The 17,838-nt window shown below is 47.4% G+C and overlaps 1 protein-coding gene and 1 long non-coding RNA gene across 52 annotated transcripts in view; one reads left to right on the top strand and one right to left on the bottom strand.

Annotated features, from left to right (window-relative positions):
- Sorbs1 (sorbin and SH3 domain containing 1) overlaps positions 1-17,838 on the top strand; it is a 222,725-nt gene that overhangs the window by 98,942 nt on the left and 105,945 nt on the right. For 34 of the 51 annotated variants that reach the window (XM_087590881.1, XM_087590680.1, XM_087590675.1 and 31 more), the window contains 3 exon segments: positions 9,168-9,221; positions 12,938-13,006; positions 15,819-15,908. In XM_087590881.1, coding sequence (XP_087447007.1) covers positions 9,212-9,221; positions 12,938-13,006; positions 15,819-15,908 — 169 coding nt within the window. In that variant the 5' untranslated portion in view covers positions 9,168-9,211. 51 annotated transcript variants of the gene reach the window in all.
- LOC148007913 (uncharacterized) lies at positions 6,473-16,840 on the bottom strand. The gene is made up of 2 exons (XR_015653351.1): positions 16,622-16,840; positions 6,473-7,344 (listed from the first exon to the last, which is right to left on the bottom strand). It is a non-coding gene; the product is annotated as an uncharacterized LOC148007913 (long non-coding RNA).

Genomic DNA, 17,838 nt, shown 5'->3' with positions numbered 1-17,838 from the left:
AGGAATTAGAAAAATGTAGTTAATGTAATCCTGTGTGCACAGCTAGAGTGGGTCAGCCTTATGGTTACCACAGTTAGACACTAATGATCCTTGGCCTTATGCTGTAACTTTGGGGTTATTGATTTGGGGCCTGTGTGTACATGTTCCACTTCAGTTACTAAGCACATGCTATTCAGAAGAGAGGTGTTCTCGGAAAAGATAATGTTTCCAGTGTGTCGTGTTGACTTTGGGGCAGGTCAGTATACCTTTGGTGACATTTGAAAATTTAAGGAAAACAAGCAAATTTTGAGTAAGTCGGTATTATGAATTGAGGCATTTAGGCTATATATTTGCAGAAGACACAGAATCCTTTCAGTGAATGGAGCCTGTGTTCTCCCATCCCTGAGCCTGGCATGGCTGGCCTGCACTGTAAAAGTCTGTGCTACATAGGATGTGGTGAACCAGTGGCCTCAGGGAATTCATAGCATGTGAGGAAGGTGGAGTGGGAACTGTGTGGACTGTCTGTTAGAGCTGACAGCCCTGCCGTGTGGGAGACCCAGCCTTCTGCCATTCCTGGATGCCAGCAGGCCCCTGTTCAAAGGCTTTCTTAGGTCTGTTGTTCAGCTGCACACAGCGCTCACTGTTGAATCTCACTTACCTGTGTGTGGCCCAGCCTGGACTCTGCAGGGAATTGAAGGCGCAGCCATTGATGACTTCTCATCAGTGTGCAGTGACCCCTTCAGAAAGAGTGTGGTATTTCTGTCATGGGCCTGCCCTTATTTTAAGACTCTTTATAAATCTTTGTAACGATGCTTTCCTTTTATCTAATGAGTTTGGGAATCTGCCCTGTTTTGAATTCTCTAGATTGTCTTAAGGGAAGAGATCCAAATTCACTAGATGCCACAGTCAGACAGTCAGTTTTGTTTGGGTTCTGTAGACAGGACCATATTTGGGAAACACAAATGGGCCAGTTTTCACTTTTAGGGCTTGTCTTGGTTAACAATGCATGCCTGAGTACCTTTGTATGCCCAGAGTTGCACATCCAAAGGGATTGTGAAGTAGCGAAGGGTTCTGGAATACTAAAGCAGAGGCGCAGGGAGCTGGCAGGGGTGAGGTTAGTGTCTAAGGGAGGGACGATGTGTGCTGTTACCTGGCAGTCCCTGTGACCCTCCTAAAATGAAATACTTGGTGTAGTTGCTTCTTTAGGAAATCTGGCAGAACCTTTGAGTCACTCCGTGTCTCCCGAGTCCTCATAAGGAGTTACAGTGGAGTAGCCTGGCCTCCCAAGCAAAAGCAGTGGATATGATTAATGTCAGAATTCTGCACGCCAGTCACTGCTGTTAATTCAGTGGAAAAGTGCGCCGTGTGGAGTTCTCAGAGACAAGATTATTAGTGACTTTTTTTTGTTTGCTGGAGTTTCCTCTCGAAAGTTCTAAAGATTTCAGATATCAAATATGAGCTAAGAAAAGTTGTTTTTCATGAAAAACAAAAAAGTTTTACAGGTTGAACATCCCTGATCTTAAAGCTCCAAATCTGAAATGCTCTAAAATCCCAAACTCTTTGACTGCTGGAGTGACGCCACACTTCAAAAGCCCACACTCAAGTCTCATGTGATGGATTGACGGCCAATGCTGAAAGTAACATAGAGTTGGTTGTTGACCTGTAGGCGTTAGGCATGGTGAAACACGGGTGAATTTCATGCAGATCTCAGATCCCTCATTCATTTCATTTCTATTGCAAATATTAGAAGTCCCCAAATGTAAAAATAGTCTAGTTTCACATACGTCAGGTGGTTTTGCTTCGATTCACCTGGGCAGAGGGACTCTCAAATAAGAAATTGCCTCCATCAGATTGGCCTAGGAGGAAGTCTGTGGGGCACTTTCTTGATCTCCTGTTGGTGGAGGAGGGCCCAGCCCACTGTGCACTGTGCCATTTCTAGGCTGGTGGGTCTTGAAGGCTTGGAAATGGGGTCCATCTTTGTCAAGTATGCCGCACGTAGAGTTAGGGTGTGTGGAGCACGTGGGGGGAGGGGAGGTAGGACTGTGTTCTCCCTTCTGGGTCCCATGGCACCTTAGGATCATTGTTTTCCTACAACGGTGACATTTGGGGCAACTTTAGGAACAACACGACTGGTTAATTGGCTTCTTTTGTATTTATTCATTCTTCCATTCTCCCCAGTCACACTTCATTCAGACTGGAACCCGAAGAGACCTCTGACTGGCTATATCATGTCTTCCAGGCATATCTCCTGTCCTTCGTCTTGTGATAGTCTTAGAGGCAGAAGTAGGGCCAGGCACTGTCCTTGTACATAGCATTTGCTAAAGGAACACCGTTTCAGATCAGCGGACTTTGCCAACAAATGGTTTGCCTTTTTGTGCTGCCTGACTAACTTTTGGGGCAAGAGGGGCCCTCGTTGGAATCAGATACAGGAGCTCTTTTCTTGCTTAAGTCAGCGCCTGGCAGTTGTGAGGTAGGACAGATCTGAGGCATAGAGCGAGCGCATGGTCTGGAACTCTGAGGGTGGATCAGAGTGGTGGGTATAAGGATACACGGGCAAGGAAAATGAAGAATTAGGGAAGAAGAACTTTACCAGGTCTGGTGGTGGAGGGGGATACTGAAGAAGGAGAGAGGATGGTGCCCTTAGACATGTTCTCAAGGGGCAGATTTTTCCCTCACCAGTGCTATTAGATGCTTGGTCTCCCCCAAGCTTCCTACTTGATGTTAGGGAACAGAGACGAATACTACCACCCCTCCCTCCCCTGGCAGCCAGGTGAGCTCTGTCTGGTGAGCTTCCTTTAAGGCAGCAGAGACAGAGCAGGCAGGAAAGGATGAGGAGTGGACCCAGCCTGGCCTTGAATCTCCTTGTTTGGACTTTGTACTGTGCAGTGAGGTGTGGGTACCATTGGAAACTTCTAACGTGATACAGATTGTTAGGTAACTGTAGAGGGCTGGGCTGGCATTCTGAACACTGAAGGTGGAGGCTATCCTGAGGAAACAGATGAGCAATGGGGGGAGGGGGGAGGCAAGTGTGTGGAAGTGCCCGAGATATGGCAGTGAGGTTAAGAACCTTGCTCCAGTTCTAGAAGACCTAAGTTGGGCTCCTTCGTTGGGTCGCTCACAACTGCCTGTAACTTCAGGTCCAGGGACTCGCAACACCCTCTTCTATAAGTAAATCAAAATATAAAACAAGTCTTTAAAACAAAGACATTGGTAGAAGGTAGACTTAAAACAAAATAAAACCACAACTCAGTATTTGTGCCCACTCGGTGAAGACGTGGCTCAGATTCCAGGCTTGTGAACCCTGCATTTTGCAGCCACAGACCTCATTTATCAGAGGAGAACCTAGGAAGTAGACGCTAATGAAGTTGCCAAGAGCAACTCAAGGGTTGAAATGACAAGTGGGGAGTGGGTGGGTGGGAGCCTGCCCAGTGGGCTGGGGGCTCGTGAACCCTCTTCCAACACAGTTGGAAGATTATGGAAATGGGCCAGAAGGCCTGCAATCATCTTGTTCTGACACTCCCGATGAACCCTGAAGGAAATGAGTGTGGACTAGCTTGTGACCCTGTGGCTCTGAGCTCCTCAAAGACCCACACGTTTTCCCAGGACGGTCCTTATAGTCTGCTAGAAGTCATTTGTTGTTGTCATTGTCTATGGTGTTGACACTCAACAGTCAGAATGTGCTTGTGGGAAGGAAGAAGTTAACTGTCTTAACTGTGGTCCGTAGACCTGAGAAGCTCTGTCTAGCACAGAAACGGTCGGACTTGGCTGAATGTGTACATGTGAGACCTTTCTGAAAGCCGTTTCAGATAATTGGTCAGAACGGAAATGGAGTTGGAGGGACTCCAGGAGGAAATGGGAAGATGTAGGGGGTGGCCTGTTTGACATGTTTTCCTAGGACTCCCTCCCCCGAGAAACCACCAGCCTGTTTTGTTCCAAGCCCCCGGCTGATTCTTGGGATTCCAGATCGAAGCTAATATCGGGGCAAACCCTATCCTAGTTTCTTCCCCTTGAAAGGAAGTTTCTCCCAGCTCAGAGTTACCATCTCCATTTTCTGAAGGGCCCTCTGCTCCCCCCCTCCAATAATGCAGAGAGTGAATTTGAAAAGAAATGACATTCGTGGCGATTGAGAAGGTGCTGTTGAGAGCTGGAGAGATAGATGTGCCTCTCTGGCCGGGGATAAACAAGTCCAGAGAAATCGGGCGGGACGTTATTCTGGGCCTTTGCAAGCTGTCCGCTCTGCTCAAGGCTTTGGGAATAACTGCCTCTGTGTGAAGCCGGTCTCAGGTTGGGTTTCCATGACTGAGCATAGCTGACACTTTGCTCTGAGGAGAGCTGGCTCCCTTTATAAGCAACTGCAGCAGAGTAGAGGAGTCTCGTCTATTTAAAGGTAGGACTCTGCAGGTAGGTCTTTCTGGCTGAGTGGGCACAGGTACAAAGCTCATGACTTTTTAGTCTCGTCTTATGTTGGAAATAGAGAGGAGTCATGAAGACAACATACCGTGGTACTGAAGAGAGACAGGGGTGTGCTGTGTGAGAGGCTAAACTGAGCCTCCTTCTCTGCTAAGACTTCTTCCTACAAATTGTTTTTCTCCAGCTACGTTCCTCCCTCCGACTGTCCACGTCAAGACCTTTCCTTCTTAGTGAACAGGTCATATTTAGTTATTTGGTCTTGTCTCAGCCAGAAGCACGAGTGTGACTTTTGCCGTTTAGCACATTATTCTTTCTTAGTCAGCAAAGCTTGTCGGACTTTAGAAGTAAAGAGGCCCCCGGCGGAACTGTTGGGGATCTGGATCATCCTTCTGAGCCGTGGCCAGTTCACATCTTGTTCTTGGGTGGAATGCCTGTGTGGATGCCGTGCTGCATTGCCCAAGTATGGTAGGACCAGCAGCTCTAGGTATATGTAGGATGGTGGCTTGTCTCTCCCTGGCCCACCCAAGCTGGGACATGCTGGTCTCCTCTACAGGAAATAAATGACCATTTGCAGTTGATTGGTTTTGCCACTAGGTGGAGTCATTTTTCTCTTTTGGGCTTTTACCCAGAGACTTTCTAGCCTGGGAAAGGGCTTATGGGAGATTTTGAAGCTGTGCCAATATTTGTTCAACCAAATCATGTTTTAGAGCATGGCTTAAAAGTAAATTTTAACAGCTAAGTACAAGAGGGTGTGCGTGTATGTCTGTGTTTGTGTCTTGGGTGTCTTTGTGTGAGTATATATGAGGCCAGAGGTCAACGCAAGGCATTTATTTTAATCACTTCTCCACCCTATTTTGAGACAGGGTCTCTCACTGACCCTGAGCTTTTCTAGTCTAGTTGGCCACAAGCCTCAGGGATCCTCCTGTCTCGGCCTCCTCAGCACCGGGATTACAGAACAAACACCTGGCACTTTATGTTGTGCTGGGGAGCCACGCTTCGGTCCCTGGGTCAGAGGGCAAGTGCTAGTATCAGAGGTCTGTTACATAAAATAAGCATTTGAGTGTGGATTGATGTCTGTATGCAGGTGAGGGCAGGCACAAGATAAGGCAAGACCTGTGATTGGGCAGTGAAAAAGTAAGGCAGGCACAGAGTTTTGGAGAGGGGAGAAAGAGGGAAGGAGGAAGGAGAGGAACCAAGGTGGAGGCGGAGAAGGACGACCTAGAATCCGTGTGGCCTTACAGGGCTACAGGTATTTATAAATATTTTATAAGGGATGGATTTTTACAGGACAGTGTGTCTTATCTAGGTAGGCAGTTTACATGGTTATCAATTGGTTCAGAGTTTATTGTGTGGGCATTTTGTGGGGTGAGAATTTACTGATATAAATCTGATGGATAAATTACAAGCCTCTAGAGTTTTGATCTTAAGGGGATGCTGGTATTGTGAACAGAGTTCACAGCAGAGAGTCGCAGGAGGGCAGCCGCTGCTGGGGTCAGAGAGTAGCCAGTGCCAATGTGGGGCTAGCCATTGATGTGGAGAGACCACGGGGACAGAGAGTACCAGGGGGTAGTGTGGTTATGGTATATGTGTCCCGCTTCCTTTACTTAATATTGACATCAACATTTGAGTTCTACGTCTGATGTAATCAATATCTTTATTATTTTTGAAGAAACCCTAGCCACAGAGAGCAGCAGATTCTTGCCTAGTGCTCAGCTGGCTTTCTCCATTCTGTACAGCCAGGAGGATACAGTCTAGGGATGGTGCCATCTATGGCGGGCTAGTCTTCTTACCCCATGAACATGATTAACACAATATCTCACAGGCATGCCCGGAGGCCGGTGATTCTCAGTTCTCTCAAGCTGACAGTCCACAATGACTCCCATACTTGTGACGTTTTTATGCATATAATGTTCTTTGGTTTCATCTACTGCTATTCCTAGTATCTTCCTTGACCCTCATCTCTGGTTCCTTAATTCCTTCCAGTTGTACCTTTACACCCTCTCTTGGGGAAAAAAAACAAAAACAAAACAACAGCAACAACAACAACAAACAAAAACTGAACTAAAGTCTTCATAGGGAAGACTTTTTTTTTTTTTTTGAGTGTGGTTTATTTCACTTAATAGGATCTCTAGTTTTGTTTTCCTACAAAGGACGTAACTATGCTTGGTAGCAAATTACCGCTTCACTGTTAGCCTTGGCGCCTTCCTCATTCATGCATTGACGCACACCTAGGCTTCCTCTGTCTGGCTCTTATGAGTGAAGATGGGAGGTGTCATCACATAACTGCTTCACATGGTAGCTTCCTCCTGGGGTCTCAGGAGGACCACTTCAGTGGTTCCCACCACAGCCTTGCTGATGTCCTTTCCCGTCAGAGGTGCATTGCGTCGTCACCGGCTTTGGGTTTTGTTCTGTTGATGGTGGCTGTTCTTTGGGCATGCCACTGTCCGTCCTTCCAGCTGTGTGAGTCTTTGCCAAGTGGGTGAGTTTCTAGCAGGAAGTGAACAGGCTTCTCCTTGTTTGTGGAAACATCTAGCTGGTTCTAGCATCTGTAACTGACAAATGGAGGTCTTTACATCTAGGTGACTGTTGAAAGGTTGGACTGATTTCTTCTTTTTCTTCTTGTACAGGTTTGCTGTTTTTCTGAGTTGGGGATGTTTGGACCTACTAACATTTGCATTTGTTAAACCTGTCCTGCTTGGCGGTTTTTCTTTTAGAATCCAACTCTGCATTTGTAATCAGAGTTGTAGAATTTCTCACCCAAATTGACTTCTGAGTTTCATCTGTCTGCTTACTTGACTCTTTGAGGTTCTGAGGATGTTGAAGACTGGACCTGAATTTTTTGTCTAGCATTGCCACCCATTTCAGTGTCCCTGGATGGAACTGTAGAACTGCAGAAAGCTTGAGGTGTCCTATGTGGGAGGAACCAGTTGGTGCTCAAGGCCTTCATTTTGAAGCCTGTAAAACATTGGTGAGAGAAATCAAGGAAGACATGGCTAAAGGGAGAGGGGCCTTGCCCAGTAACCGGAGCATATATTGTGGAAATACTAGTTTACTCCTAAGTGATTACAGAGTCTACAAAATCCCAGCTAGAAACCCAAAAGACCTTTTCTTTCTCTTCTTTTCCTTACTTTCTTTCCTTTGAGGAAAAAAGATGAAGCATTTAAACTTCACACGAGAATGCAAAGGACCTAGCTGGGTATACCAGCACATGAAAGGTCAAGGGAGGAGGATCTCAGCAAGTTTGAGGCAGGTCAGGGCTACACAATGAGCTCTAGTTTGGCCTAGATGACAGTGGAAAATCCTATCTCAAAAATAAAACAAGACAAATGAGAAATGTAAAGGACCAAAAATGGTAAAAAAAAAAAAAAAAAAAAAAAAAAAGATTTTGAATAGGGACGAACTAGGTAAATGTATGTATCTGCTTTCTTTCAGGATTATGTAGGAAGTAGTAATCAAACTCGTGAGTTATTGGATAGAGATAACTGAGTGGGTAGAGTGGAGTCCAGAAGGAGACTTAAGCATTTGAAGCCACTGGGGTTTCAAAAGGTAGGCAAAAACATTACTGTGTGGGGTACCGTCTGTAGAAAATCCTAGAAAGTAGTCAAACCCTAGAGATGGTAAGTAGTCAGTGGTTCCTAAGAGCTTGGTGTGACATACTTGGCTGTAAGGAGACATAATGACCTTTTCTGGGGATGATGGAAATGCAGTGTGTTGTGACTCTGTTGGTAATTGTAGGGTCTGCTTATTCGTCAAATGCTATAATTTGTGTGTTCATGTGCGTGTGCGTGTGCGTGTGCGTGTGTGTGTGTGTGTGTGTGTGTATTCATAACCCATATGACTATAAGTCAGGCCCAACCCTACTTAACTTCAGATGAGATTGGGCACGATTAAAGTTGTATGGTTGTAGACCATCTTCTATAGTGAAGACTGGCCTCAAACTTACAATGTGGTGAGGATGACCTTAAGGTCCTGATCCTCCTGCATATACCTGCCTGGGATTACAGGCACACACCACTGCAGTCCATGTCTTTTTTCAAAGCATATTAATACAGTTTGACTTGAGCATCAATGCAGTTTAGAGGTTGAGTCTTTGGTTAGTGTACCCTTGAAACTCTGGGCTTGGTCTTCATCACCATCCAAAAGCAATAAAGGTCTCACATTGTGAGCACCCATGGCTTGAGATCTCTTAATTCTGAGGGCTATCCACTTGAACATTGGTGATAATGTCTGCCCATAAGTGAGAGGGGCAGTGCCTAGACACTCGGCCCCTGATTCAGGCTGCTTAGTTTCCATGATCCACCCCAGCATAGTCAGGCAAGCTGCATCACCTCCCCGTGCCTCATTCTCGAACTAACACTGTGTTAATGCTTGCTGTCATGAGTCAAATTATTTAAAGCACCTAGAACATTTTTCTGGTACATTGTGAGCATCCACTGTAAACATCCACAATTACATATCAACCTCCGATGATAGTATTTTGTTTCTTTTGTTTTGTTTAAACATTTACAAAGTTATTTTTTTTTTAAATTGACTTGTTGCTTGAGGAGATCTGGGATGGTATCTAAACAGAGTCAGGCAGACAAAATGAAGCAAGGAAGTTGAGTGAGATGCCCCAAGTCCTCAGAATCTGTGACTAGCTGTGAACTAGAAGCCTGGCCACGTGGCTCCCGGTTCAGCTCTGTTTGACCAAGGGTTACAGTGTTTGCATTTTCAACACTAACCGTGGGGATTTATCATGCAACTGCCATCCATCCGCTCCCTTGTGTGCTTTTCTGCAGAACCCTCCGGAGCAGCAGCTGGAGAAGACTTGCCTGCCACCAGCATGAGTTCTGGTAAGTCATTTAAACCCCCCCCCTTCTCTTGTCAGATCTATGAAAGTGCACGGGTGCACTTAGATTTCCCTATATCTTAGTGTCATTAACAGCAGCATTTGCACTTACAGTGCAAATGATTGTCCCACCCACGATTATGAAGAGCTGTGCCGCACACTGTGTATTCCAGGGCTGTCTTCACAGGAGCCTCCTTTCCTTCCCGTGGGTTATCGTTGACATACAGTGAGCTGCAGTTATTTTAAGTCTGTGTTTGAGAAACTTCGGCACATTTCGGTACCTTAGCGGTCTTTCTTAATCTAGATGATCGAGGCCAAATACACGGTGTAATCATGTTTATCCCCAGATTGGGGGCTAACCCAACACTTTATCCGGCTCTCAGAACAACTAACTTTTGCTTTTAAGAATCAGGATCTAAATAAAAGTGCTCCGAGTAGTTTTAGTCCTGAACGGGATGGGAGGCTTGGAGCAGGGAAGGCGGAACAGGGGACAGATTCCTGTGCCTTATGCAGCTGACTCTCTTCAGGTTCCAGCCTGGAGACATTTCCTTCCGGGTATTGGTCCCACCTTGGCCTCCTGGACTTGAGGTGGGGATGGGAGGCAGGGGACCATGTAATATGTCACTCAGGATTCTTCTGATCCAGCACCTCATTGAGAATAGGTTCATTCAGAGACCTATAGCTTAAAGAGTCTTTCCTATTTATTTACATTCAGTGTTTAGCCAAGTCCTGACCTGTGTAGGACCGTGTGTGGTGAGGCCTGGGAGGGTTATGGAGGGGGCAGTTCAGGGCTGCACCTGTCCCCTTATGCTTCACGTGCCCATGCACCTATGTGCTTGTGTGCTTGTGCTCTGGGCCTTTGCTTCTCTGCTGTGAGGTGGACATGATAATAGCCCTGACTGAATCATTGGGAGTTTTCTGAGACCGAGGACAGCAAAGCTCCTAATATGCTGAGCTCTGTGCCTGTGGACGTGACAGGATCTGCACGTGTGTGGTATCTTGCTGTTGTTAGCCTGGAGTTCCTCCTGGTAAAGTGAGGGACTTGGTTTGCCCTGGGCCCCTTCAGTGTGTTTTCTGTGCCAAAGTAGACATGGATGCATCTCACTGACTCAGTTTCTTTGGTTTGCCACTTGGGTCATTCTTATGTTTTTAGATGCATACATTTAGCCCAGACTGGCCTTGAACTCTCCTTTATGGAGGCAAGGATGACCTGGAATCTTGATCATCCTACCTTTGGCTCCCAAGTGCTGGAGTTACATGTGTGTGCCTCCGCTCCACTTTTATATAGTTGGTGCTGGAGATGGAACCCAGGGCTTCACCCGTTTTGGTAATGGTTGTGACAGATGAGCCATGTCCCCAGTCCTGCCCTTTGTTATCATTTATAATAGCCTGGACCATTTTCCTATTTCCCTTTAAAAACAAACAAAAACTTGCTCTGGGGCTAGTAACGTCTCCTGCTCTTCTAGGCCGGTTGCTATTCCTGATAGTTTTAAAGGCAGGAGAAGGAGGGGGCCGGGAGGTTCCCAGGGGGGTGCCTTCCTCCTCTGAATCTCTCAGGCAGGTGCTGGAAGGAAACTTCGCCCAGGAGTCCAAAATCCTAGGCCTTTTGACCTGAAAAATCCTGTCTTGGGATTTTTAATCCCAAGGAAATGAAAACACTACCGGTGAAGGTGGGTGGGGAGGGAGAGGCTGTGTACTCTTATGTTTACCATGTTGGAAAGAGAGTAGCTAAATGGAAAATACTTGGTTGCATCTTTAGTGGAAAGAATGGCAGTTTAAAAAAAAAAAAAAGCGTATTGTTACTGTTTCAGCTGGTCCTGAGCTGCCTCTCTCTCTCTCTCTGAGGGAAGCAACTTTCTAGCAGGCTCTTGTTTCTCCGAACCCCCACCACACTCTCAAGCCGGGCCTAGCTTGATGCCTCTGACATACAGATGGGGAAACTGAACTCTGAGGAATTAATCAGCTGTGTCCAGTTGCCCTGCAGTGCCGGGGTTGGGGGAGCGGCGAGGGGGCAAGGGGGCGAGGGGGACACAACAGCGTGGTACAGCCACATACGCTACCAAAGCTGAGCCCTGTTTTGAGTGTTAATTTCTAAATCCCAAATGCTTATTTCAGTTCGGTTGCTCTGTTTAGCTAAAAAGGGAAAGGGGAGAGAAAGAATGTGAACCTGGTAGTAGCTCACAGGCTGCTCCTGAGATGGTGTGCTCACAGAGATGCTGGGATGGCGGGTTAGATAGCCGGTGCTGGGTAAGTGTCATACCTGGTACAGATGGCACAGTTGGAGAGATGTGATCTAGATGAGGTGCTCAGGGACAGGACAGGTAAAGGGTATGTGGTAGGCAGTAGGAGCCCCTTTTCTTTCTTAACACCCCCCCCAGCCCACCCCTTCTTCCACTGTCCCGAAATGAGGCTTCAGGGCGGATTTGACTCTAAGAGAGTGAGCCTTTGTCTGTGAGCCACAAACAGGATACACTCTGGGCAGTCCGGGCCACTGTGGGGGAAGGGCTGCCCAGGTGCTGTACGGCCTGGCTGCACTGTAACCTGTTTATCAGGCGCTCAGCCTTTCAAGAGGCTGCCTGGTAAAAGCCCCAGTAAGGTGGCTTAGTTTTAGCCAGATTAGCGCATAGGATGTGAAGTGGGTTTTAGGGCCTACCATTTGAGGGAATTTATAACAAGTCAGGAAACAAGACTGCTTATCTTAGTTGGGGAAGAAGATGGGCTGTAAGTGGGGCAGTTCAGTCTCCTGGTTAGTGAGCTCAGATAGGCTTGGCCCTTTGAGCCTCAATTATCTTATCAATAGAATTGCAGTTCCTAACTTTAGCTCCCAAGGACTAGACCCCAAGGAGATAGTGAAATAGTAATTGTGGGATACTCAGCATGGATTAGCAACCCTGGCAAACACATGCTTAAAGAACTGTAGTAACAATTGTAGCTCTGTTGCCATTTTGCTGTGAGAGTCCCTCCAAGCCATTGGCCACATACCCTTGGTCTTCCTTAGACCACCTCTGAGTTCCCACAAGTGACGGGTGGAGAACCCGGTAGGCAGGGAGGGTGTCAGTGTTGGCAGCTGAGCAGAGCTCAGGAAAATCTCAAATGACACTGAAGTGGCAGTCAGCTTGAGCCCCAAGGATTTCCCTAAAGTAAGGAAAGGGGGTGAAGTCTTCCTGGCTAGGGACTTTGTAGCCAAGATCCAAGTCTGAAAATCTCACCTTCTCAGGAGTTGAGAGCAGGCAGGAGAGTGCAGGGCTGTGACGTGCCACTGAGGCTTCAGTTAGAAAAGGGAGGTGGAATGAGTGGTCAGGACACCATGCCATCTCTGGGACAGTAACACAGGTTCCAGAATGGTGAAGAGCGACAGTGTCTAAAGCCGAAGTTTATAGAAAAGTCAGCTCATCTTTGACAAGTAGACCTGGGGCAGCCATTGAGACACTTTAAATGTCAAAGAACTCCAGTGAAGCACTAGGATTTGTATGCCCCACAACACACTTCCCATCCCCAAATAGCCTTTGCATCCGGTCTGGTTCAGAACTCCCCCAGGCACCCTGGGGTGCTGGTCCCAAGCCTGAGAAAGCTGATGGGGTGTGTGTGTGTGTGTGTGTGTGTGTGTGTGTGTGTGTGTGTGTGGTCAGAACTGCTGAGTGTCTTAACTCTATCCTACCTCATACTCTGACTGTTGAACAAGCATGGTCACAAGCCTTCCATTCATCATCTTTCTTTCAGAATGTGATGTTGGAAGTTCTAAAGCTGTGGTGAATGGCTTGGCACCTGGCAGCCATGGACCAGACAAAGGTAAGGCTTGGTATGAGAAAGCGTTTCCGGAAGATGCAGGGCATGCTGGGTAGGGACATTCCCACCTCTCTGGGGAAGACATCATTGGCCTAGTCTTAGGCTTAGTTCCTGTCATGGCTTCTTGAGACCTGAGCTGTGGTCAGGTCTTTATGGGTCTGAGGCTGCCTCTTCCAACTCTGAGATGGTGTGCTCACAGGGATGCTGGGTTGGCGGGTTAGAGAGTGGGTGCTGGGTAAGTGTCATACCTGGTGCAGATGGCACTCATTGGCCTGGAATTGCCTGTGTACAGGCACCTTCACCTGTCACAAATGTGAACACACCTGTGAATGAAGTCATTTCAGTGTCATTGATTTTAACTCCTCCCCTTGTGTTCAAAAGAGCTGTGTCCACATGGACAAGTGCTTTGCCACTAAGCTGCCTTCTAGGTCCTCATATTTTCACTGTAAAAATTCTTCCAAATAGGAGAGAGAAATGTGAACTGAATTATTGATATGGTAAGAAGGCATTCAAGAGCCTGGCAGCACACTTTGGGGGCCTCTCTCAGCCGCTCCCTCTTGGATCCTGAGAACGTTTTCCTTTCCTACTTACTAAGTCTCCTTTGTTTTTAAAATAAAAATTCCCTTTGCTTAAAAAAATAATAATGAAGAGGATGCCTCTCGAGGTCCTGTTTGCCTAGGACACTCCGACCCCCAATCCGACATTGGTCTTGCAGTATAAGGTACAGGAACAAAGTTGGAGTAATTAGATGAACGTGATCCCAGTTCTGCCTGTGAAGAGCAGAGACGGACACGGGGGTGGGGTGGGGGTGTCATCTCTGCAGGTGCAACTTCTCTTACCTCCAGAGGGAGGCAGTGTGACCTCAGTGCGTACTTCTGCATCCCATCCTGGGCTCCAGTGACTCCATGAGCAGCGATCTATGTGTTCTACAGTGCCACTGAGGACCGATAAAAATCTCTGCTTGGGGCATTGAAGTCAAAAAAAAAAAAAAAAAAAAAAAAAGGTGCCTCTCCCAAAGAATAATTTCAGAATTTTCCATACTTAGTCTTTGTAAATTTCGTCAAATGCACCCAAATATTCCCTTGGAGAAGGCAAGGTGTTCACTCAGCAGGATCGCTCTGGAGAGAGAAGGCAGAGGGCGAAAGGTGGGGAGTGAGAGGCTTGAATGGCATGAGGCTAAGCTCGTTGGGGACAGGAATTCAGTGCCACTTTTGTCCCCCACCTCCCTGGCTTTCTGCCCTTCTCCACTCAGTGTGTAAGTTCATGTGGGCTATGTTCTCAGGGTCTTGGGCCATCTTGGCTGTCTTGCTTGGAGCAGGGCTGTGAAGGGCTGCAAGGGAGTATTTATTTAAACTGGAAGCATGGAGGGGCTTCTGAAACCCTGGGACTACCAGCTCCATCTCTAAATCTGCCTATAGAAGAGACTTTTATTAAAAGAGTTTTTTTTTTAAGGGGCAGAGGGTATGTCACAGCAGGTAATGATGGCTTCTCTCTGCCTTAGCTAGACTCACGTTAGGTAGGAAACAAGAGACAGGTTGTAACCTATAGGTTACCAGAGTGGCCTGCAGTGAACCCTGAGCCAGCATAACTGGGCTCCTGCCTCAGCCTCTGCACTTGAGAACAAACGTAGAACAAGTGACTGAGCGATTAGCTAAGCCTCTTACTTCTTCCTCTGGAGATGGCAGCCCAGCTCTGCTCCCACCCCAGCACCGTCTCCCAAGAGATTGTTAAGATTCAGTGATCAGATTCCTGTGAGAAGTTCATTCAATCTAGATATATGCAGAATTGTCACTCTGGACTTAGTTATTGCAGACATATACCGTGTGCGTGCCCAAGGCAGTGGCAGGACGGGCAGGATGGGTGCTGTCCACCTTGAAGGTGTTTCCCACTTTCCTTCCTGCCCACTTGACAATCCCAGTCACGTGGTGCTGAGTTGATAGATAGTCTCTTATTTTTAAGCAGACCTACCCTGTGTCATTCTGTGTTCTATGACTCTAAGACCCCTGGGCACAGTTCATTGGGGTCACTTTGGTACCCTTGTGCATCTTTCTTTCCTTACTGCTGTTAAAGAGAAAGACCGAGGGAGGTTTGGCGATGTGCCCGTCATTGAGATGGGAATCTAGGCAGACAAGGAATGGGGTCTCAGCGTCCAGCACTGCTGAGTACTGGGGTGCTGTCCAGAGCCTTCATCATCCACACTTGGACACTTGGCACCTCCTTTGTAGCAAAGTGCGGGCTTAGGCAGCACCATCTGTTCCCCACCAGATAGGGGTTCCGATTTGCGTGGGGTCAGAGGGTATGGACTGTCAGAGCAGGCACAGGATCCTAAAAGGTACGATTTGAGAGAAGCAGCTTTGAGGCCTCAAGGACCAGGCAGTCTACAAGAGTATTCCTCTCTTAGCTGCACTCAGCCTGCAGCCATAACCCTGTCCTCAAAGCCTGGCTGTACGGCAGATGACCCACTATTCCCAAGGGACATCTCGTACTCAGATTGTATCCCCCTTCTACTTGCCAGGCCATCTGTGTGTCTGTACGTCTCTGTCCAGCCTTGGCAAGCTCTCTGTGCCAGGGGCTGCCAATACGCATGGATCAACTCCATCTGAATGATGGCCGCAGAAAGGCTTCAGCCATCTTGGCCCAGAACCCCAGAGAGAGAAAGCAGGCTATTTTTAATGATGGCATCCACGTCTCTTTGCATTGTTCTTCTAGCGTAGGCAGCTTCCTCCTATTGTCCCCGCACAGTTCTTCGACTTGCCTGAGCGTCTCCCAAATGTTGTTTCTGGATGCACCGTTTACCCTTTTGTGTTTTCAACAGCCGACCCTTTGCGTGCTCGCACTATATCTGCTGTTAAAATAATTCCCGTGAAGACAGTGAAAAGCCCTTCAGGCCTAGTACTCCCTCCAGGTATCTCTCTTTGGGGCTGTTTCTTTTAATTGTCGGATCATGCATGGTTTCTTTTCCTTCTTTGCTCCTAACACCATACTGTGAGCCCTAATCCTTGCATGATATAAGGCATTTCCTCTCCTTAAGTTGTTTCCTTTCTGTATGTATTTGTGTGTATGTGTGTATATGTGTGTGTGTGTGTGTGTCTGTCTGTCTGTCTGTCTGTCTGTCTGTCTGAAGTGTGTAGGCCAGGGAGGAGTAGAGGAAGAACCAAAAGCTGCAGCCTTGTCCTCCCTGCTTTAGAAGGCTTGGTGCAGAGGCTGAACCTTCACTCTGTGGCGGGGCTCACTCCTAAGAGGTTTGCAACTCCCGATACTTGTGTGAAAACCCCGGTTCTTGGAGAGTTAACCTGGCCTCACGGAGAACCTCTGAGTCAGGCTGAATATGAAGCAGCTCTCATATATGTCGATGTCAGATGGTGGTTCCCTGGGTGATACTCAGGGCCATTTCCCAGAGCACGACAGCCCCTCTCTGGCTTCACCTACAATTCCTTCCTGCCTCTCTTCTCCAAGAGGCGGGGGCGTACAGTTTCCTTGAGGTTCTGACTCAAAGTTTTGTGAAGTCCAAGTGGGACAAGTGGAGCCGACAGATGAGCTGCGGTTTTGCCAGTTTGCCTGTCACCCCTGTGACCCTGGTCTGGCTTTCCCAGTAATTGTATAACACCGGCCACTTACTTTCTTGATGGGGTCAGATGCTCCCTGAGGTCGCCATGTGGTCTGTGATGTGCTGTGAGTTTCGTGGTTTCCTCTCTCATGGAAGAGGGATGCAGGGGCAGGAATAAAAAGCAGGGGAAAAGGAAGCTCGCCTTCTCATTACTGCGACCCCCCAATCCTCCACCCCCAAACTGACATGGGCAGGGCACACTCTAAGCTCCAGCCTCTCATCCTCATTGTGGTAATTTTAGCTCAGGAAGCGGGACTTGAGTGGTTTGGCAGGTATGGGGCTGTAGGAAGTAAGTGTGGGGTTGACTTAGCTCAGCTGCACATAAACACTTGGCTCTGTGCTCTGAGAAGTAGCATGGTCTGCACTCCTTTCCTGCCTCATGACTGACTTTCCTGAAGGAGGAACACCAGGCCTGCTAAAGCAAGCAGACTCTCTGTTAGCCACAGGTTCAGTTAGTTATGGTGAATTACAGTCAAAAATACTAAATGGAAACAGTTATTAAATATTAAGTGAAGAAAAGTTAAATGGAAACAACACACAAGTTGAGATAACTTTGGTTACAATGTTATAACTCTACCATTTTAGAAGAACCCACTGTTGCCAGTCTTTTACTGTGCCCACCTTATACATTAAACCTTATCATAAGTATGTCTGTTTGTACAGGAAAGATATTGATCCTTTAGGCTGAGTATTATCTGTGGTTTAAGACCTCCATGGGGGGGCGGCTAGGGACACGTCGCCCTGGATTCAGATGACTGCTTTGAGAGTCTTCCTAAAGAGCCCAGGCTCTTTTATGGACCTTGTCCCTGCATGTGGAGTGAGGAGTCTGTGTAGATGAAAGAGAGGTTCAGAGGACACTGTTGCATGTGACCGAGCCTGTCTGGCCACCTTCCTGTTCTCTCATCATACTGGAGTGTGAAAGCTCCCATCTGTGAACAGCACCTCCCTCTGTCTCGTAGTTCAGGAGTATTGACCAACGAGAGATGCAAGGAGTCGCCTTTCTCTTCGGAACATTCCCCGATGGCCACGTTGCTCGCTTGCTATTTTTCGTGAGAAGGGTGATCTGCAAGCTTGAGAGATCTTTCACAACCTCTTCTGTGAACCATGCCTTACTAACTGGTCAGAAGTCTGCTTAGCAACTCAAACTTCATTTCGTAGGAATGAGCCAGCTTCCTTCCATTGGGAAATGTTTTCAGCTGATGTAACTCATGCCTTTACTCAGAGCTTA

Source organism: Rattus norvegicus, chromosome 1, assembly GCF_021556685.1.
Source record: "Rattus norvegicus strain SHRSP/BbbUtx chromosome 1, alternate assembly SHRSP_T2T, whole genome shotgun sequence".
Taxonomy (NCBI): Eukaryota; Metazoa; Chordata; class Mammalia; order Rodentia; family Muridae; genus Rattus; species Rattus norvegicus.
Note: the sequence above shows the minus strand (reverse complement) of the source record. Positions and strands in the feature narration are given on the sequence as shown.